Source organism: Cynoglossus semilaevis, chromosome 12 (assembly GCF_000523025.1).
Source record: "Cynoglossus semilaevis isolate Cse_v1.0 chromosome 12, Cse_v1.0, whole genome shotgun sequence".
NCBI lineage: Eukaryota > Metazoa > Chordata > Actinopteri > Pleuronectiformes > Cynoglossidae > Cynoglossus > Cynoglossus semilaevis.
In genome coordinates this window covers 15266003-15287793 of record NC_024318.1, presented here as the reverse complement: position 1 = coordinate 15287793, position 21791 = coordinate 15266003, and the positions used below count along the sequence as shown (strand labels likewise).

General features: G+C 38.4%; 1 protein-coding gene across 2 annotated transcripts; it reads right to left on the bottom strand.

Annotated features, from left to right (window-relative positions):
- Window positions 1-32: 32 nt before the first annotated feature.
- cfap43 (cilia and flagella associated protein 43) lies at window positions 33-21760 on the bottom strand. 2 transcript variants are annotated; one of them, XM_008322436.3, is made up of 39 exons: window positions 21624-21760; window positions 21104-21216; window positions 20751-21004; window positions 19698-19794; window positions 19416-19583; window positions 19125-19275; window positions 18828-18972; window positions 18387-18469; window positions 18144-18275; window positions 17921-18037; window positions 17758-17835; window positions 17517-17665; window positions 17276-17379; window positions 17045-17194; window positions 15781-15941; window positions 14677-14838; window positions 14460-14584; window positions 12881-13034; window positions 12106-12222; window positions 11389-11466; window positions 10867-10992; window positions 10684-10788; window positions 9401-9517; window positions 8727-8918; window positions 7841-8047; window positions 7648-7734; window positions 7402-7482; window positions 6590-6718; window positions 6384-6503; window positions 6122-6229; window positions 5756-5842; window positions 4773-4861; window positions 4465-4675; window positions 4081-4193; window positions 3812-3962; window positions 3466-3630; window positions 619-699; window positions 373-526; window positions 33-283 (listed from the first exon to the last, which is right to left on the bottom strand). In XM_008322436.3, exons 2-39 carry the CDS (start codon window positions 21121-21123, stop codon window positions 111-113), a joined length of 4941 nt encoding a protein of 1646 aa, XP_008320658.1. In that variant the 5' UTR covers window positions 21124-21216; window positions 21624-21760; the 3' UTR covers window positions 33-110. The 2 variants fall into 2 exon arrangements, with proteins under 2 accessions (XP_008320658.1, XP_024916858.1); XM_025061090.1 differs by lacking the exons at window positions 33-283; window positions 373-526; window positions 619-699; window positions 21624-21760 and having other exon boundaries at window positions 3489-3630; window positions 3731-3962; window positions 21104-21580.
- Window positions 21761-21791: the final 31 nt, after the last annotated feature.

Here is a 21791-nt window from a genome sequence, read left to right as displayed (position 1 = left end):
TGCACACGTCACCTGGAACCTGTAACAGTTCAATTTGTTGCTGCTAAATTTTTCAGTTGTAAAAAAATAATATATATAATTTAAAGTTTTCTGATGAAGAGAAACGGTTTTCAGTTGTGTTTGAGTTGGTCCAGTGAGGGGAAGTTCTTCATTCTTAGACGCTCCAGCTCCGTCCAGAGGAGGACAAGATCTTCAGCCTGCGCTCTGGCCAGGTCCTCCAGGTTTTTCTTCTGAACGATTTCACGGAAGCGCTCCTCTGTTGCACCTCGATTTTCCTGTGAAGCTGATTGTGATGAAGTAGTCAGTTGTAAAGCATTCAGCCATTAAGGGGATGTGTACATTGGAGCTGAACTTTAAAGAGTGTTTTATCACCTATTGTTTGGTAGATGTGCTTCGTCTCCTCTAACGCCACCTGCATTTTTGGGAGCCCCTGTTCCAAAGTTGTGTTTTCGGTGCTTTTCTTTGCTGCCTGGCTGTTGTACTGCTTTATCGTTTTCATGTGTTGTTGCACATTGTGTACGTGTGTCTGAAAGCAGCGTTAGTGCACATGTTAACAATAAAAAAAACAAAAAAAAAACAACATTCCTGATTGAATTCAAGTTCATTCTTTTCTATTACCTTCTCCTGAAAAGCTAGAGTTTTCTCCAGTACTGAAATCTGCATAAATGCACGTTTGTCTCGATCAATTCTGTTGAGATACTAGAGGGAGAGGGGGAGGAAAAAAGATAGAGTTTTCTCCAGTACTGAAATCTGCTTAAATGCACGTTTGTCTCGATCGATTTTGTTGAGATACTAGAGAGAGAAAAAAAAGGGAAGGAGTGAAGTCAAAAACACGTTAAAAAGAAAGCGTAAACATCCTTGTTGTCTAATGTACAATGGACAATACATGTTTAATTAAAAAAAACCTCTCTGTTCATACAGGGTGGTTTTATTTATATAAACCGTTTTTTCTCTACCTCATTGTTCCAGGATCTAAACAATGACAGGAAGTTTCATACCATGCCAAAGCAGACACCACCTGAACCTGCCGCCAAAGGAAACTGGCATGAAGGCCTGGAAACATGTTTTATGAGTTTGCACATTGACACTGTGGCCTTTGTGTATGCTCCTGTTTTAATTTTTTTTGTTTTTTTTTTCTCTTTGTCTTTTTGTTTTTCTAATTCATCAGTTTATTACCTCGGGGAGAAAATTTTATTTTCTGTCTGTACAAGTGACAGGACACAAACAGTAGACGGTCTTAAATAACAGAAGCCAGACATGAACTTTGTCAGACCAAAACACACTTTACTTTTGTCCCTGTTTTGGTGACTTGTAAAACGTACTGCCCACATCATTTCAAATAAAAATTCCAGAAGCCTTTTAATGGCATTCAGCTCAAAGGGGAGTTCAAAATCACAAAGGTTTCACTATTGAAACGGACACAGTCGTCTGCAAAAGTGAAGTCCAACAAGTTGCTTCACCTGTCTCGTAATTAACTATAAACACAAGTCGATTGGTGAAGGAGGCTTCCATCACTCCATATATATTTGTATGATAAAGAAATAGAATTTAAACCAAAGAGTTCCTGTGGGTTTAAGACTCAAATACTGACACAACAGAGCCACAATCCTAACGTCCTGGAAGTTGGACTTTTGTCTTCACACTTTTTGCACCTAGCTCTCACTTTCTTCAGTGACGTGGCCTTATATTTGAGAACCATGGGAACTCAATATGAGTCTTGAATCTTTTTCAGTGTCATAGAGTAAGAACTGAAATCTCACAAGCAATCATGTTTTAACTTTAAGTTGGAATTAAAAAAACATCTCAAATCAACCCCTCTCTGTTAATGGGTCTCTGACTATAACATTTGCAAACTCAACTCAAACTTAAACTCAAAGTTTAACTAGATGTTTTCCACAGCAGCATAATCTCTTCAATGTTCGAGCTCAAATCAAAAACGTTCTCCTGGGACCAGGATTTTTCCTCAAACCCTTGAGGACTAGATTAGAACCTAGGATTATAACAGTTCTTGATTACATTACTCAACTGGTTCTTTTTTTTTTTTAACAGACTTTTAATCAGACTTGAAACCTTGAGGACTCATCACGGACATGACCAGGCCTTTTCCACTGTGACTCAGACTCTGACACAGAAACCCCTGGGACATAACTTGGACTGGGATCAAACTTTTTTTTCCGGTTACTCAGACTGAAACACTGACGATCAACTACTGTTTAAAACCTAATATTATTTAGCCTTGATTTTAAAACAAATGTTGAATTTGTTACAAAATGTTGTCCAAACTGAATTATACATTCCATTTCTGTCTCAGAGTTGTGCCAAAGGAAGAACAATACAAACAAAAACATAACATGGTTACAGGCACCCACTGGTGCAGTACAGTATAAAGTAAACAAAGTTGGCTTAGTCAGTTATTAGACATCTTTGACTGTGTCATACTGTGTCCACTTCTCCACTTCAGTCAAAAAGACATTTTCCTTCAGTCTAAGTCTAAGGTCAATCTTTCCATACTATAGACCTCTCTTATAATTTAAACCACTGACTTGCAGTATATGGGGATGGGATCTGTCTTGAACCAGTTTGTAGTACATCTCGCATAATTTATTAAAGTATTGTTACATCATTCTGATGTACGGCTTTAAAACTTGCCAACTAGTTTGCATGGAGCGAGCGAATATATCATCACGCAGTGCTTTCTTACATGTGACCAGTAATATTTTGATTAAGTACTTTTCACTATAAAACTCATTCATACTTCCAAGGTACATAACTCGGCATTAGCACCGCATAACCGATTATTATTATATAATTATTTTATGTATATTTTCCCAAAATCAAACTAGTTTCTGACAATCGCAGTACAAAGATGTGTTCATGGTCATAGCGTCTTTTTAATCCACAAATTCCATCGCTTTAAAATAGACTGTGTTTTGAAGTAATATGACTGCATCCATTTCCCACTCACTCTGTCACAACCACATTCTAATGGTTGAGACATCAGGTACTTTTAAACATATCAACTGTTGCATCAATTTTAATGACGGGTGTAATCACTACGTGTTCACCACTAAAAGAGAAAGCACTTTCTTTTCTAATAACTTACAACATAAACATAAAACGTGTCTGTATAGCTTGAAACCACATTCTACCTGAGCTAACTGAATGTGTTCCGCAGAGAAAAGAAGCAGGGTGTGGAGCCCGTGTGAGCAGGGCGTGTGTGTCTGATAACAAAGGATCATCCATCTGTGTTTAGGGATGGTAACAATTTACTGCTTGCACAACAACTCAGGCTGCCAAAACCAAAATATCTGACTTTATGACTGACTGAGGTTTGGCTACAAATGCAAACGGAGTGAATATTTCACACCATACGCAGATGTCTAAATGCAACACGACTTCTGTGGCGTATGTACAGGAGAAAGTGTTTTACTGCATTTATAAATCACTGTGAAATTTTGTACTCACGTCCTGCTGTGCCTCAGTGAGGTGCAGCGTCCTGATGTCCCTGACCTTGTTGTTCAGGTCCTCGATCTGCATCCTCATCACGTCTTTCTCCCACCCGAGTTGGATTGTGCCCCTGCTGAAGTCTTTGCACTCCACCATGGCAGTGATTTTCTGCTCCGCAAGCGTCTGATTGCCAGGGATGACATTAAACTGTCAAAATCACATTAGTCAAGCGTGACTTGTATTTAGCTTAAAAATGAAAATCAGGTGTCAGGATTTCATTTACTTCGTCAGATACGTTCGATAAAAACATTGACAACTTTGATTCTCTTTCTTATTTTTCACTTTGCTGGATGTTTACGCTGACCCTGATGGTTCTGTTGAGTTCTCCCACCGCACTCCTGTGGAGCAGTACAGCATCGGTGTAGTCGTCAGACCTCAAGGTGGACACCTGACCTTGTTTGACCACGACCTGGACCATGGTGTCCATCAGGAATCGGTTTTTCTCCCTATGGAGACTGGAAAGCAAACAGAATAATATAAACACAACGAAGGTTAAGCCTCTGTTGTGTTGTGAAGTAGAGAAACAACATGAAGTGTTTTTGTGTTTTCACAACACAGATTTCACTTCCACACCTCTCAAGATCATCAGACAGAGTTTTCATTTCCTGTTCCACGGCCCTGTGTTCGTCTCTCCTCTTCTGCAGAAACGCCTGCATCTCTGCGAAGGTCAGCGCTCTTTCTCTGACCTGAAAAGAATAATGTCTGAATGGGTAAGCCCAAAATTCCTCAAAGGTTCATAAAAAAAAAATGCAGCTAGAAAATGGACCTAATGGAAATGACAGAAAATGGAAAAGATGGACAACAACGTTACAAGTAATAGTGAGAATGACATGAAGAAGAAGAGGGGAAGAAAAAGGGGGAAGCATGAGAATGAGGAGGAGGAGGAGAGGTAGTAAAGGAAAAATCTCCACCATGTCCAGCACCAATAGCCGTTCTCCTTCTGTGTCCTGAAGTTACCTTTTGTTCACTCTCTATTTTTGTTCTGCGTACAAGACAGAATCTCTCCCAGATGGACAGGTTCAAACCCTCAGGTGCGTTTTCCGCAGCGTCCAGCTCCTCCATGGCCTTGAACATTTTGCCCAGCGCATCTGCAGCCGAGGAACCGCCGGACCGCTGCTCTTTAACCAAGTTAGGTTTGTTGTTGGTCTGAGTCCTCAGCTTTTGAAGCCTTGAGAGCACAAAAGAAAGTCAAGAGTGCTTTTTTGTGCCTTTGCAGGTGTTTTTTGTTTTGTTGTTGTTCAAAGGGGAGCCAGTGTTTCACAAACCTGGGTCTGCGCTTGAAGAGCTTATACAAATGATCGACAATATTTGCTGGCACGTCCAAGAACTCCTTCCTGAATTCCTTGTCCAGAATCTTAAATGTGTTGGAATAATGTGAGCAGTGATGACATTTGGCTTGTTATTGGTGTAAATACACAACGTTGACAAACATAAGAAAGTCTGACTGTCATGAGGTTAAAAACAAAAGACAAATATAAGCACGAAAATTGAACATGACTCAAAAGATTTACCAAGTACTCCAAAAACATGTCTTGATCCTACACTGGCTTTACATGGTAAACTGGATTTTGGTTTAAAAATTAAATCAAAAAGTATAAAAATCACAGAAAAAAATGTAAAAATGTTTTTTTACTTTTAAACCTAAGTCATTTCATTATGCTATATAGTTTATATAGCAACTATAATTAATTTTGTTTTCTTTATTCATATTTATTTGCAATTTTTCATTATTTCACTTGTCATTGTGATAAGAACAATGGTAAATTAATATAAGTAGTTTTCAAAGTAGCTCCCAGTCCATACTTTTATAATAACTTTTAGCTTAATGATCTGTTTGTATGGAGCTCACTCTTTACAAGGCCAGTTAATGTGACTTACTTCTTACGATGTAATTTAATTTATAGTATACAGTATCTATATTTGTTGGAGGGCCACACGATATTTCTTTGATCCTCTCAATTTTAGAATCCACTTGTGGGCCAGATTGGATGATTTGGTGGGCCAGATTGTGTCCACAGGTCGCAAGTTGATAATCACTGATCTAAGGTTAAGGTTAAGTTTCACCTTAAAATATGGTTGATAGCATCATTACGTGTTTATACTGAATAACCTTAAGTAAGATTTTGTTTCAAAAGCATTTTTTCCTTTACTGTACGCAACTAAAACACAACCCAGAACCTCTTACGTCAGTTGGAAAAAGCCCGGACGGTTGCTGCTAAAACAGTTACAGCACTTCTGGTTTTCTTACTTTGTCCTCTGCTACGATGGTGTCATATTCCTCATGAAACAATTCCACTTCTTCTTCCCGCCTCCTCACCTCCTCTCCAATGTCATCCTGTCGAAAAACAGGATTTGGGAAAAAGGTCAAACTCTAGTACCATTAACCCTTACCAGTGTCCTTTTTAAGGGCTTTCACTGGTAGAAATCCACATTTTCCAGGGAGCCTCTTTAAATATAAATATATATATTTGAACATTTTTCACACTTTTTCTCTTTTTAATTGCTAAGAAAAATCTACGTCAATTTGCTGACAGCAGCACGAATTGCAAGGAGGGCAGGCCGGCTCTTGCAAACCCGTCGTAAATTTTTTTTCACAGTTTGAAATATTTCTGACCTTGAACGCCAACAACTTTTCAAGTTTGAGCTTGAGCTCCAGCTCTCGATTCCTCATCTCCTCTTCCGCGAGCAACGAATAAACAAGATATGTGATTTTCAGCTCTTCCTGTCAAAAAGCATTAAAAATTCAACAGTTCTTTAGACAACGTCACAAACAGAGTCCTTGGTATTGTTTGTTTTTCTGACACAGCTCTTCACCTCACACACGGTAAGGAGACCAGGAGAACTAATCATTTTGTCACACACGTGCGTCTGCTCACCTGATACACGGCCATTTCACACTTGAACTTCTTCTGGTAGAGCTTTGCCAGAGTCTCATCAAACCTTTCAGTTGCCTCTCTGGTGCAGGCCTGTAGTTTTTTCATTTCAGTTTCCAGTAACTGCAATTACAAAGGAGACAAAAAAAAATTCACATTTACAATTACGGCCAAAAGAAAAACTCTTGATTCTTGGATGAAGCTTTCACCTGTTTGTATTTCTCTTTCTCCTCACTTAAGGCTTTCGTTTTCTTTTCGTACTGTTTGTAGACTTTTTTCTCTTCCTCACTCCAGTCAGGTTCAGCTTTGGTTAACACAAACTCGGGCAGAGGTATTTCCTGTGGAGGTAATTCAAAAGAAACTATGTGCCTATCAGGCAGATTTTTCTAAATCAACTGAAACAGCCAAGAAACGAGTTAAAAAACAAACATCAGGGTGAAATTTGTCTGAAGAGAAAAGATGAGGATTTTCTACTACGTCTTTTGGTGGGTTGTGGAAAGTCAAAAGAAAATTCTACAATTTTATATTCAAAGAAATCACAAGCAGTAAAATGTATCAGCGAGTTTCAGAAAAAAAACAAGTTACTGGAAATTTATGGAAGATGGAGGTCAAATAAATTAAATAATCACTTGAACGAATAAATAAACCATTTATATTTTTAGACTAGAAATCTATAATGTGTCTCCAAGAGAGTTTATTTCTTTACTATATATATATGTATATATATATATATATATATATATATGGGTTTTTCTTACTATTTAAACAACTTGAAATTCAAAAACAATCACCATATGATTTTGAAAATAGTTAAAAAAACACAATAAAAGAAAGAAAAAGTCAATCAAATCTGTTTTATCAAAAGATTTTCTGACTAATTTTTGGTAACCAGACTAACCTAATGACTCTCCATATATCATTTCATACAGCTGCAGCTGCAGTACAGGCAATGCATTATGAATGTAAGTTAATGCATTACCGTTAATTAACTCATAACCATAATTGTATGATCTCCACCGACCTTTTTCAAAATGTCTTCTTTTTTCACTTCCAGAACTCCTTCCATCATGTCATCAAGTCCTCTCTCTCTGCTGTCATCGCCCTGTGTTGAACCAGAGAAAACATTATGTTACAAGTATATTTTTTTATTTTAAACAAACAAAATCTGTTGACTGGAATCACAACATAAGCTGTGTCTTTATGAAAAATAGATTTGAAGAATTTGTTTGTAGTGAAAAACAAAAACAGATTTATTGTGGCGGCGTACCTTGGCAGCCAAACGTCGCTGCTCTTCCAATTTCTTTCTCTCCTCCTGCTTTTTTTCTTCCGGGCTGAGAAACTTCTCTGCTTTTATCTAATAGTGGGACGATTATATGCAGCTCCAGTGAGTACTGTGAAACAGCAGCTCATCCACACCTAGTTTTCTGATGAATCTTTTGTGCTATACTCAGGTCAGTCACCTCAGAATCCTCCACGGTCAGCAGCCTCTCTGGACACTCGCTGTTGCTCAGTGTGGGCTCCCACAGGTTCTCCTTCACATCCAGCTTCAGCATGATGTCCCTAATCAGTCTGTTCCTGTCTTTCACACGACTGAGCTCCTGCACCTTCTGCCTGTGCACGGCTTCAAACTCGGCGTTGAAGGACGTCTTGATGCGATGAATCACATCCTGCGTTCAGGGGTTAAATATAAATGGAACTCCTAGATCAGGGGTGTCAAACTAATTTTCAGGGGCCACATCATCAATACAGTTCCCCTTGAAGGGCCGGTATAGACTGTATAGATCAGGGGTCTGCAGACCAGTGACAGTCCATAGGTCATTTGGTATTGGGCCGCAGTGGGATACTAATTTACTTCATTCAAAGAAAATCCAGTCATGTCTCTTTACTTTCTTTATTTAAAGATAATCTGGAATGTTTCTAAAATAATGTCATTCAGACTCTGAATAGAGTCTAAGAGAATTTTTATTTTGAAAATTTAATGACCCTTCAATGCTCGACACCTTGCTACCGGTCCGTAGTAACGCGTGGTACTGGCTGACCAGTCCTTGGAACCAAAAAGGTTTGGGACCGTTGGTATAGATGTAACTATTCCATAACAGATTAATACTGATTATTATTTATTCAAGCTAAAAATATTGGTCATTGCTGTGTAATAAAAAAAAACCCTTTATTTACTAGGATAAGAAACTCTGCTGCATGGACTTTACTATATGCTTTTTAAGCTCCCGCGGACCACACAAAACGGCTTAGTGGCCCACATTTGGCCCCTGGGCCTTGAGTTTGACACGTATGTCCTAGATGATTACTGACAAAAACAGTTTCATGACTTCATTTATTTGTTCCCACCTGTAGCAGAATAATCTGGTTGAGCATCTGCTCGGTGGTTTGCAGGCTGAACTGATCATATGTGTAAGGATTTGAACATCCCAGCTGAGCGGAGAAACTTCCTGTTACGGCAGCACTGTGTGCCATGCAGTCTTCCTCCTGATTTTCCTCTTTGTGGCTGGGTGTGTTGAGACTTTTCTCCAGGCCACGGTGCTGAGAAAGAGCGGAAACATAAACTTCATATGAGAAGGTCGAGATAACTGCTAATGTAGAGGTTGGGATCGGTGGCTGGAAGATTACAAACTCCATCCCAAAATGTTGCAGTCAAGAGAATTACTTCAACACTTAATTTAGTCCGCACGGCCATAAATCTAGACACATCCAAACCGTAGCGGGCTGGCGTGCCATCAAGCACTTTAAAAAACTGACAAGAGCAAAAGGTGAAACGAAGGACAGTACTTGAAAACATCAAAACGTGTTCCAGCAGCAGAGTTCAACGTGTTTACTGAAGGTGGAACGTAAATGAGACTAGAGAAGCCGTAGTGCTGCAGGAAAAGAAAAAAATGTTTTTGTCTGTGTGCGACTACGCATGCTGTAAATCATCATACCATCTCTAACTTCTCTCTAACTCGTCACACGTGCTCTTATTTGCAGTGTTAATCAGAATCTAAACCACAGGCCTGAGCAGTGCTTACTGTGCTGGCAGCCATTTCGATCCTCCTGATATTCTGTACTCTGTTGAGCTCCTCCACCTGTTTTTCTGTTCGCTCCCTCAGAGGGTAGTTCTTCACCTCGTGTTTGGAGCAAAAGCCCTGTGATCAACAACAGTACAAAAACAACGCATTGACTAAATACATCAGAACTACATGTGCTTAATAGCATGTAGATGTAAACATACGCAGGATAACTTCAAAAAAGAAACCCATAGTATGAATTCAAATTAATCCAAAATACTGCAAACATAGTATTTGGAGGAGGGTTCATACATAATCTGAGTATTGAATTCAAATTAATCCAAAATACTGCAAATATTTGGAGGAGGGTTCATACATACTCTGAGTATTCTCATTTGCAAGTAATTAGGAACACATCCAGGTGAAATGTTTAACAGTATAAAGTAGGTTGACCCACAAATCTTGGTGTAAAGCTGCAATGCTAAATGCTAATACGCCAGCAGCAGCTACATGCTACATGTCTTTGCTAATTTGCAGTATTGACTAATAAACATAAATATTTTGACCAAGCAGATCGATAGGCAGGATTACATTATTATATCAAACAGTACAGTGTATAGACTATAGGGGTGGTTCAATATAATACTCAGGATTGGTATTGGTCCAATATTGGAAAAAAAAAATCACAATAGAAAATATGCTACCGTATTTTCTGGACTATAGAGCACCACAATAGAAAATATGCTACCGTATTTTACTAAGTATAAAAAAAAACAAAAACTTTAAATATACATAAAAAAAAAAAAAAACTTTAAATATACATACTGTATATAAGCTGCACCGGACTATACGGCACCGCATCATACGAACTTCTTTGTGTGCTTTCCATGATGACGGGGTGAGGGTGTGAAAATAAAAAATTCTGTGAAAAATTCTTTGCACTGACGTCCCCTGTCTGTCTTGTTTTTGCATTTTTTGCTACAATGCCCCCTTGGCAGCTATAGAAAAATCCATAGAAAAGCTGCATCTTTGTATAAGCCGCATGGTTCAAAGTGTGGCAAAAACAACATGCTGTCAACAGTGACACTGGCTACAAGGTTAACGCCAACAAACACTAAGTAAAATAATGTTTTTTTTTCCTTAATGACTGTTTAGCTCTCATTTAAGAGGCTTCATCAGTTCTAAATACATTCACACAGCCAAAGCCAAAAAAGAGATTGTAAGAGATTGTTAACATGTTGGGTTCAGTCCTAGTCGCTACTGTTTTACCCACATAAAGAGCTAGTTTCATGGTGTTGTCTCACCTTAATGGCTCTGCCTTTGACCTTCACCGAATCCCAGCACTCTCTCTTCAGGATGTCACCCAGGTAACACTTTGCTGTGATATCCCTTTCAATTTCTTCTTTTACCTACGATATGTAATGACAGACATCAAATGTAAAGAAACGTCTTTGTTTATAAAAAAAAAAAAAAAAAAAAAGCTTTACCCTGTTCACTTCCTCCTGCACTGTGGCCTCTACTCTCCTCTGCTCCTCAACATCCAGGTTGAACTCCTGTGGTGACAGACGCTCCACGGCTGGGAGGTTCTCATTTTCACGCATCATCTCCTGGATCTGACAGTTACGAGACGGGTAATAATGATAGTTTACATGGGCATTATAAAGTGGAGGTGGAAAGAAGACAAAACAAGGCTCAACTCGTCTCCTGTCTACTGTAGGATATACAAATCTGATAATAATAATAATTATTATTGTTATTATTACTATTATTTATGTTTATACACCTAAAACAAAAATATATTATGCTAAATAAAATTATTATTTTGAGATAAATTATAAATTGGAATTACAAATCAAAACTTTTACAAAGTACATACATACATACTGTATATATAAATATTTTATATTTTAACAATGTTTTATTTAGAACCCTAATGTTTTATTAGTTTCCAGACACAGATGCAGATTTTTTGTGCTAACTTTCTTTGTTCTTGAATTGCGGTCACTTACAGCAGCACGTAACTCTTGCACGGTTTGCCTCATGTTTGCCTTCACCTCAAAAACCTTTTCATTGTCTTCATTCGTCACCTGTAAATTATCAACAAGTGAGAGGATTACGTAACATGTTAGTGCACTATAATAAGGTCATTCACCACCCAATAGCAGCATGTTATGATGTCCCTCTACACGTTCTCATATCAGAAAAACTACAAAACTATTATTAACAACCGACTTCCCATCAGAGAAAACCCAAAGTACATAATGTCCAGCTCATTATCAGTCAACACGATTTGGCTTGAGGGAGAATGAGGTGCCTCTACATGTTGTGAGTCACGTTCGAAAGCATGTTGGTGAGTATCATCTGCCTGGAATATGTCTGCGCCTGCATCTCATGTGTGGTTTCAGAGCAGACATGATGTGAAAACCACAGGTTCATAAATGCCACACCTTCCGTATCAATTTTTTTTTTAATGCCACACCTTCCGTATCAATTTTTTAGTTATCACGGAGCTTTGTCAGCTAACAAAGTACAAACGCTTATCTGCTTTGTACCAATAAATCAGGGCGTGCTCTGTCAAAATCAAAACAGCTGTACTTTAATCAAGCAGAGACGCACAGGTGAAAAGGCCACTGCACCTGTGACATGGTAGTGAAATACTGGAAGAGCGCTTGCAAATATCACCCACGATGCCCCGCCGCAAATATCACAGCATGTTAGTCACTGACCGCCTCTTGTCTGCTTTCCTGCCAGGTTGGGGTTGAAGGTGAAGCTGACAGCAGGCTGCCAACACCCTCATGCTGCTCAGTCACATCCGCAAAATCAGCTCCGCCGCTGCTGCTCCCCTACGGTGTAAACAACACAAACATGGCATTTATGAGCTGACGGTAAATATCCGAGCTGAGTTGTATTAATAATTACCATTCATTCCTTGGGTTCACTGTTGTCTCATGTTTAGAATGCTTGTACCAGTCAGTACATAGCTAGAGGAAAGCTGACTCCTTTATTATTTTTACATTAATTATCAACTATTTCAAGTCCTGACAATCCAGTTTTAAATGTTTAACCTGAATCACAATAAGTATTCTTATTATTTAGTAAAAAGTAATATGACTAAAATGTTTAGTCTTTAATGGAGAAATGCTAGTGACATTTTAACTCATGCTGCATTTGTATACAGGATATAAACATAAATACAAGGAAACAGTACTTCTGGTGATGTATATGATCAAATTACAGCTGTTTATTAAATCATATTGATGACAACTTATTATTTATGCTTACACCTCAATTAACCCTCTTCAATGAACATTAAAGGCTTCAAAAAGGCAGTTTATAAATACTAAAAAATATTATAATCAGTAATTAAAAATAAATAAATATTACTAGACATTTCAGACGACCCCAAGGTTGAACAACACTGGTTTAGGTCGTGCAACAAAAACACTTTTTCACATATGATTACACCCAGGCAGTTATATTACATTACATGACATGACTAACCTTCACTTTTACTACATCAGCCCAGGGTTGTTGGTTCCACACGGGCATTTCAATAAGGACAGGGTTCTCCTTAGTGAACGTTGCCTTCACAAAATGAGTTGTTTTCTGACTTTGCTGAGTTGCTGTATTCACATCATCAACCACATCTTGATTTCTGTAAGGAGCCAAAACATACACCGCAGTCATGAGAGCACATATATGTTCTGTAAGAAACATGAAGTTCATATAAAGAGTTAGCTACGTCTCCCATTGAAGAATGATATGATATTAGCGTCATTCTGTGCTGCCTTTGGCCTCGAATGTGCAGATGCTATTTATAACCAATATTGTTGCCCAATTACCATCAACATGAAAATGAACAGTTAGTTGGTCCATCTCTGTAATTACTGAGGCTAAGTTTCCCGCACATGAAACTTAGCCTCACAACTATTTGTTTTCCACTGAAGACGTCGAAAACAGTTCCCTACTATATAATTTTATTTTTTATTTTTTTTAAAGTACATTTTTTAGCAGCGGACCCACAAATAAAAAAAAAAGTCTCTGCTGTTGACAACGGCAGAGACGGTATCTATGGAAGTGACTCAAAATAAAACTCCTGCGTATCTGTTGATCAAAATAAAGGAAAATGTTGCCCTGTTTGACTCACTGACGTGAGAACAATGGAGCTTTTTTGACAAAGCGTATGACGATGCATCAGACACTAAAACGAGATTAGAAGTACAGACTAATGGAGTAAAACCCTGTACTCAGTGTTTAGTCAGTCTACACTCATGTTGACAATTTTAAATGTAATGATTTACGCTTAATTCCTCTTTAACGTACGCAGTTTTACTGTTTAGTGTAACAACAAATTCATTGCTTCTGTAATAATGTAAATATAGAATTTAATCAAGTCCAGACTGATCTACTTTTATTTAAATTAACCCAATCTAGTCCAAATAAAACTAATCTAATCTAATCCACATGAAATCAATCTCATCCAGTTGAACCCCAATCTAATCTAACTGGACCTTATCTAATGTAATCTAGTCTTTTTCTGTATATTAAACAGATGCAATACAATAAATATGCTTATTAATTATTTATGTTAAATTTATAGCTTCAATTTGTTAATATTATATATTATTTTTAACATAAACCTTGGTTGATTTTGAATTATTCCTGTTAATTTTAAACTTGTTTTGCTTAATAAACCCTTTTTTTTAAGGGTATACATTTGAACACGGTGGTTTAGAAGACACAATGGAGTGGTACATTAAACCACAGACACGAGGAGAAAAGCCCTTTTTTTTTTCTCACAACAGAAACATGCAGCAGCAGGCAGAGGAGACAGATGTGGAATGCGTGTTGGATGTTTTTCCAGAGGATCTGGGGACTGCTCTGTGAAGTTTACTACTCCTTTCTGCACATTACAATCCCGCTGGAACCTCGACTCCAGTTGGTTTTATTTATTTGCAGACACAACGGCTGGCAGCGTGAAAAGGGAAACGCGCTGTAAAGTGTCACTGTGAGCAACACTTCCCTCTGCTGTTCACAGCTGCGTACTATGTAAACACTTCCCATGTGTTGCTGATTTTACCTGAGCTCTGTGCACACCAGACAGCCATCTTTAACAGTAAGAAGCTTCGTGCCGTCTGCAGAGAAGGCCACGCTCCCCGCTCCACCAAGTCGACAGACGTGACACTGCAGCTCAGCGTAGCGCTCCTGTAGTTAGTTACAGAACAGCAGACTAATAATACACCCACCACAACCACAGAGTGGGAGAAATGATTCACTCATCTACAGCGTGTTCTTACCATGGCGGCTGTTTCTCGAACACGTAGCAGGCCGTCATGGCCTACAGAGGCCAGCCGTGAGTTATTAGGAGACAGAGCCAGAGAAGCAGGGCCCAGAGGATGACCCCGAACTTCCTGCACTGCTTTTAGCTGGACCTTCTGCTCAGTGGGAACGTCTGTTTCCTGATGAGAATCAGAGAATTAATGACTATTATTACAGTTGGGACAATTTACCAATGATTCTAACTCTATGACTCTAACTCAAGAAAGTCCAAACAGTTCTTTTATACAGAGCCAGATGAGCAGCACTTCTGGAATTTAAAAAAAAAATTGGTAATTGGTATTTTGGTAATAAAAGTCTATAGACTGAAGCCACAACACAACTGCATCAATGCAGTGTTGCTCTAAGCCCAAGCAGTGGTGATTAATTGGTGGCCCGCAGACCAAATCCAGCCCACCAATCCGCTCAACCCGCCCTGCGACTGGATTCCAAAATTGTTAGGATTAAAATTTGATGCTCGGATTGCAGAAAAACAAACATATCTAAAACATTGTCCAGTGCCAAGAACTGAGGTCAGGAGATACTTAAAATTTTTATATATACGTATATGGCTAGAAAAACAAGCTAACCCTAATGATAGAGGGTCCAGCAGGGAATTTAGAAGGAGCATGCTAGGAAATCAGTGGGAATGTGACGTCAGGGAGCTCGGACAATTTGGGAATACCAAAAAAAAACGAAGGCTAGCAACTTTTGGAGTATCACAGGATTGGGCACAATATCAAGGCTACAGAAGAGGCCTCAGGAGAGCTGCAGATACGTAGAGAAGATTTAAAAGTTAGAGTTCAAGCTAGGGTTGTATCTTTGCCCAGTTAGGTCGCCTGGGTGAGGAGATTCAATGTGAGAACTGGAACTTTTTATTAGCCTGGGACCAGACCTTGTTGTGACTGTGTCTAGTGTAAATTAAACAGTAGACACTAAGGTCTTATTTACAGAAATGCTTTGCAGATGTTCTGTATAAAAGTAACTGGGAATTAATACATTTTACCTAAGCTCTCAACTGTCTAATGCTTATTATTATTATTATTAATAATATTATTATTAGTCACTGCAGAGCAGCAGCAGACCTGGGCAAGTTGAAAGCACTGGAGACTTTTCCTCATGTGACAGTAAGCGAAGACCTCGGAGACTCCGAGAACACAGCACTGCAAGGGGTGAGGAACTTCATACACGGATGCTTCAAGGCTGTCAGATGTCAGACAACCGTGTCGGTCGACAAAGTTTGGGCCTGTAAGGTTGGCAGATGTGGTAAAAAAAAAACAAACAGAGTCACGGTTTTGGTTACATAATTTGCGAGGGGCATTTTTCAACACTGCTGACACGCCCAAGACTGTAATCTCTGCTTTGTCCTCTCCACGCTGTTCTCTCTCTCCCTCCCTCCCTCGGCCTCATCAGACGGTGTACAAACACAGGGTGTGTTTTTTTTATAGGCCGCTTAGTCACTTGGCCTTTCTTTTTCACCACACACTTGTGTTAGCATGTCTACATATTTGAAGGAAAACATCCCCTTAAGTCCTTATAATTATCCTTGTGTGCATTTCATGAAAGTGAACTACTTCATAAATGACAAATACGGAAGATCATTTATTTAACATTATTTAAAAACGTGCAACTTTGTGTTATTTCTATTTTTTTTTTTTTCTAACACCATTAGTCAGGATGTGACTCATCATCCACACTGGTCACTAAAATAAATACTGACTGTGCGGGTCTTTACATAGCACCGCCTAAATCAGTCAACGACCAGTAAGTGAGACTCTGACATTTAAGGGCCTGGGGTCAACGATAGAGACCAGAGATGATACAGCTTTTCAGGAACAGCTTTGACCAGAGGACAATCTTTGAAGCCTTGAAACCTGCTTACATTGGTCTACACTTTGGACAGTTCACCATTTCATCACATGGCCTCCACTAAAACGCAGACAACAATTCGACCAAACAGTCTATCTATAGGCAGTGAACTGTCTGCTCTATATCATGTTTTTTTTTTATTCTGACTGTGGTAAGAATGGGAAGTAAGACTGACTCAGAAACCTATGCTGTCCTTTAGTTACATCACACATTTGTCATCTTTCTCTATAAACACATTACCCTTGACCTCTCTCTCCACTAGTCCTCTCATTGTTACAAGACATTTTTTTCTTAGCAAATTAATCAAATGCACACTCATAATTCTCAAATTATTATTATTATTATTTAGAAGTAGTTGTTGTAGACATAACTACCTCTAATGTCTCCCTGTTCATATGATGCAGCAAATTGTATCACAGTAATTTCTTTTTTTGTAAACAAAGATCAGCGGTGGTTCAGTTTACTGAATCAGAGTCGTACCCGTGATGTCTTTCGCAGGCAGAGAGAGCAGTGTGAGCAGGTTACCACCATGAGTCTTGAACTCCTGCCCACTGCACAGAGCAAGAACCTTCACCTGTTGACTGTCTCTCACACACTGAGTGGAAAGAGACAAAATAGCTCCAGGAGCAACTGAGGAGAAAAAGGATAAATAAACACGTGTTATATATATATCTTAAATTAATAAGATGCAATATCAGTAATTAAGTATACCTGTGTATCCAATGACTGAAAATCCTTTGGACGGCTTTGCATCTATTATGTAAATATGTGAATCTGAAGAACCGGTGAAAAGGTAGTGACCCTCCTGATCAACACTGTTGACACGAGAACAAATATCATCATTAATCTACTCTGTAGATACTTCTTCCCGAGTATAGTACCGAGCCATTGCGACTGTACGTAATGTCTGTTTAAATTAGACTGTGATGTCACATGTGTGGAGAACACTTACGCTAAATGATTGACTGCAGTGTGGTAAAGCTGAAGTTGATGCACGAGGCGAGGCTCATGCGCGTTGTTCAAGTCCACAAAGAGGACCTGTCCTGATGCTGTTCCTACAGCTGCGTAGTTCGCAGCAGGGCAGCAGGCCAGACTTGTGACCTGCACAACAGAGTAACATCATAATCATACAACCACTTGTTACTCGTTTCGATGCATTTACTCACATGCACAGTGATCGCTGTAACGCTAACCTTGACTTCCACGTGCAGAGATCCAAGGCACGCACCATCGGCAGACAACATTTGCAACTCTCCAGAATCCCTTATCGTCTACAAGCAGTTTGAAAACAACCTTGAGCATTTCACAGGTTATCACATGACTGTAAATTTATGAGAGCATCTTTTTTTTTTTTACCACACAAGTGTTCTCTTTGTTGGACAGGAAAGCTGCTGACACAAAGTTTCCACTAAGGACATCCAGGACCTTCACTATCACGTCTGACTGAGAGGAGTTCAACATGTAAATTGCACCCTGGAAAAAAAAGAGGTCCATCTTGGTAAACAAAATCTAATATATTCTCTCCTCTTGATAACATTTTACAGAATCCCCCATGTAATAAAGAGTATTAATCACTTACTGTCCTGGAATATGAAAGTAATATTTCATAGTCAGGGGAGTACATCACGGTTGTAGCCGGTCCCTCTAACTTCCAGGTTTGTACGACTTCAACCTGAGCCCCTTTAATTTGCAGACTGTGCACCAAAGCATCCTGTGAAATACATGCATACCAAATTATTTAAATACTGTAAAAGCACCAAGCTTTGGTTATGCAGGAATCTAAAACATTCAGATGTTGCACTGTGGCTGCACAGGCTCATACCTTCACAACAATAATCAGTCCTTTTTTGTCAAGGGTTAGACTTTGAAAACTGCCGCTTGTAAGATCAACAACTGCACCGGGGCCTGAACAAAGGCAAAACACAAATCAGGTCTTCATTTTTAGAGTAGAGTAGAGTAGGGCTTTATTCATCCCCCTTGGGGGAAACATACTAGTACAGTAGCCAGTGGCAGTGCAGAAAAAGAGAGAAGAGGAGTTAACACAATAAATAGAGTAAAAAGAACTAAAAAGCAAAAAGCACTCTAAAATTAAAGTAAACTTTTAGAAAAATATACATAATAAACAAGAAAATATACATATTGCACAATAAGAATAAGAATAAAGAATTTAAGAATAAAGACAACATGGTGTGAAATAGGGTAGAGTAGGAATGTTTGCACATGCAAGCACATGTTGAAGATATGCTACTGTGTGTTTCCTTACATGTGGGATTGAAGAGGACAGAGAGAGACAGGCTCTCTGGGTCAATGAGTAGGAGGAATCCCTCTGCACAGCCCACGAGGAGCTCTGACGTTGTCGTCCAGCAGATGGCAGTAGGAGTTAGTCTGTTTCTTGTGAAGAGTTTAGTCTACAAACACAAAGAGTACGAGGTATAATAAAATAACAGTTCACATTCTGACTAAACAACATACACACACACACACACACACACACAAAGTTAGAAAATTACATTCTTATTTTATTTTGTAAGATTTTAGATAATAATAAATGAGGAAATACCACAATGCCCTCTGCCGTGTCACACTTGAGACCTGCAATAGCTGATGGTGGCATTTCTGGCCCAAAGTAGGACAAACTCTCACTGACTCTATGAGGAGTGGGCGTCTGTTTCTCTGCAGACAAACCCTCCATTGCAGGAAGCTGGATGTCACTGTTCACAAAACAAATGTGATTTGCACACATTGTGCCTAAAGCCGTAATGTTACCTTTGATATTATGTGTAATACTTGTGCCACTAGCGACAAATTTTTTGTTGGTTTTTTGTTTTGTTTTTTGCCAAGTCTACTTTACCATGGTTTCAGGACATGAAAGCTGGCACTTTTCTCAATGTTCCAGACAGTGATGGATGTCGTGCCCAGAGCACAGAGCTGAAGCCAATTTGTAGGATTAAACAGCAAAGAGAAAACGTCTCTGCCCGCTTGTGCTTGTGTGCATATTGGCTCAGCATTTTCCCAGTTCCTGCAGCACACAGTGATGATTAAGGTAACGATGCTGCTCACGGTTAAACAAACACAACTAAAACGTTACATGTGTGGCACACTAAATCAGACAGTGGACATTTTTCTGGCTTACCACACAGTTATGCTGTGGTCTGGAAGAGAGGAACAGCAACCCAAATATGGACCACCATCACTCAGTGCCAGAGATGTGTAGTCGAGCTGTGCTGTTCCTGAAAAGAAAAACATAAATGAACTGATTGTTGAACGAAAATAATATGAATTTGCCATTGAAGACTTGTGATCACACAATAATATGAATTTGCCATTGAAGACTTGATCACAGACGTGATCACATGTAAACCAATTAACAAAACCTTGGAAGAAAGCAACTTTCTTTTTTACCTTTCATAATTCTGTGATATTTTTTGCTATCTTTAATGTTTAAATTTTTAATTACAGATTAAACTTGCAACTTTTGGCCTATTTGTAATTAAGAAGTTAATATTTTAGCTACCTTTAGCTATCATCCAACTAATTTTCTGGGCCAAAAACAACAACATTAATTAATTGCAAATATTTTAAGGCTTTTGCCTTGATATTCTTACAAGGAATACAAACTGGCAACTTCAAGCAGAAGGTACAGTACAGCTTACCAAGTAGTAATTAATTGCAGTGTTCATTATTTTTTTCTTTATTTAAACAAATCTTTGACTACTAATAATTAAATACTTTTAATAAATATTATAACCAAAATAATTGGATATATGTAGTTATGGTACTTATGTATATGGCTGTACATTGTCTTGTGTGGCATCTTAGGGGTGGCACAAAAATGTATGCAAGTTGAGAGTATGTAAAGAGGTTGTGTTGCTACTATTCTGAATAAACTGTTTTTATGTGAGGTGTGGCCATGTTGTCATTGTTTTCTCTTAGGAGGCTAGAACAGGAAACTACATTGTATTCACTACAGGTATTTATGGAATGGGCAAAATGGCATTTATAAACAACTTTCAAGTAGTCAGCATGACAAGGCAGTAAAAGTTTCTACCCTGAGTGAAAAAAATAGTGTCAGGTAAGATTTATAAGAATAATTATCTCTAACTATGGGTTAGTGGAACTGTTAATTCCTACCTTAATATACGCCACTGTATCAAATAATTACTACTTTAGCATTACTGAGCCTTACCTTTTAGTTCACTTTTCAGTTGAAAGTCTGGAAAACCATGCACAAATATAGATGGTGATAACTTCTGCTCAGAAAAAGCAAAAACCCCAGTGATGCCACTGGCAGTCAGTACACCAATGCCCCTGCTAGTGCCCTGAAACACACTGTGTACTTCTGATTCCAGGTCCAGGAAAAATATATTGTTCCCAATTATGTAACAAATTGTTTTACTGTCCACAAACTGAAGACCCTCGCCTGTGAAACCTAGGGTCCACCTGCGGGAGTAATAAAAAAAAGCCTATTTATCCGCTTACGTAAAAGGACATGTATGTTTTTTTGTTTAAAATATAACTTTTGTTTTTCATTGTACGTACCTGATTTTTAAGCTTTCCATTTAACCTTAATATAAAAGTAGACACAGTTTCTTTGGGTTTTTGTTTTTCCACTGCTGTGGCTGCTAATCAAACTTGTGTTTTCAGATGTTGTCCTGGGGACAAGTAAACAACGACAAAACAATACGTAAACGATACGATATAGATACGTAAAATATATTATTATTAATATTACTAAACCTAAGTTTAGACTTTTATGTTCTGGTCAATTCAATAGATTTTTAAATCGGGCTACAAAGTTTGTTCGCATTTGAACAACCGTTGTTTCAGACAGGCACATTTTCGGTCAGTCTTACTAGCATCTGGGTCCTTTTATTTCAGGGGCCTGGACTGAATTGAATAATAGCTAATGTATTTAGGTTTTGTGTATAACACATGCAACGTTTTAAATATACCAACATTCCACCCTAGATACTGATACGTCTGTCGATTTGGTTATTATTATTATTATTATTATTATTATTGTTATTATTATTATTCCAATGTAATCCTATTGACTCACCTGTAATGTCCGGACTAGATTAAAAACTTTTCTCCTTTCGGTTAATTGCATATTAAATAGATTTTAAACATATTGAATTAGTACGTGAGGCGTCACATACTAATTCAATATGTTTAAAATCTTAAAAATGCTGAGTAATCTTGGTTATAGTTACGACATATAAAAAAA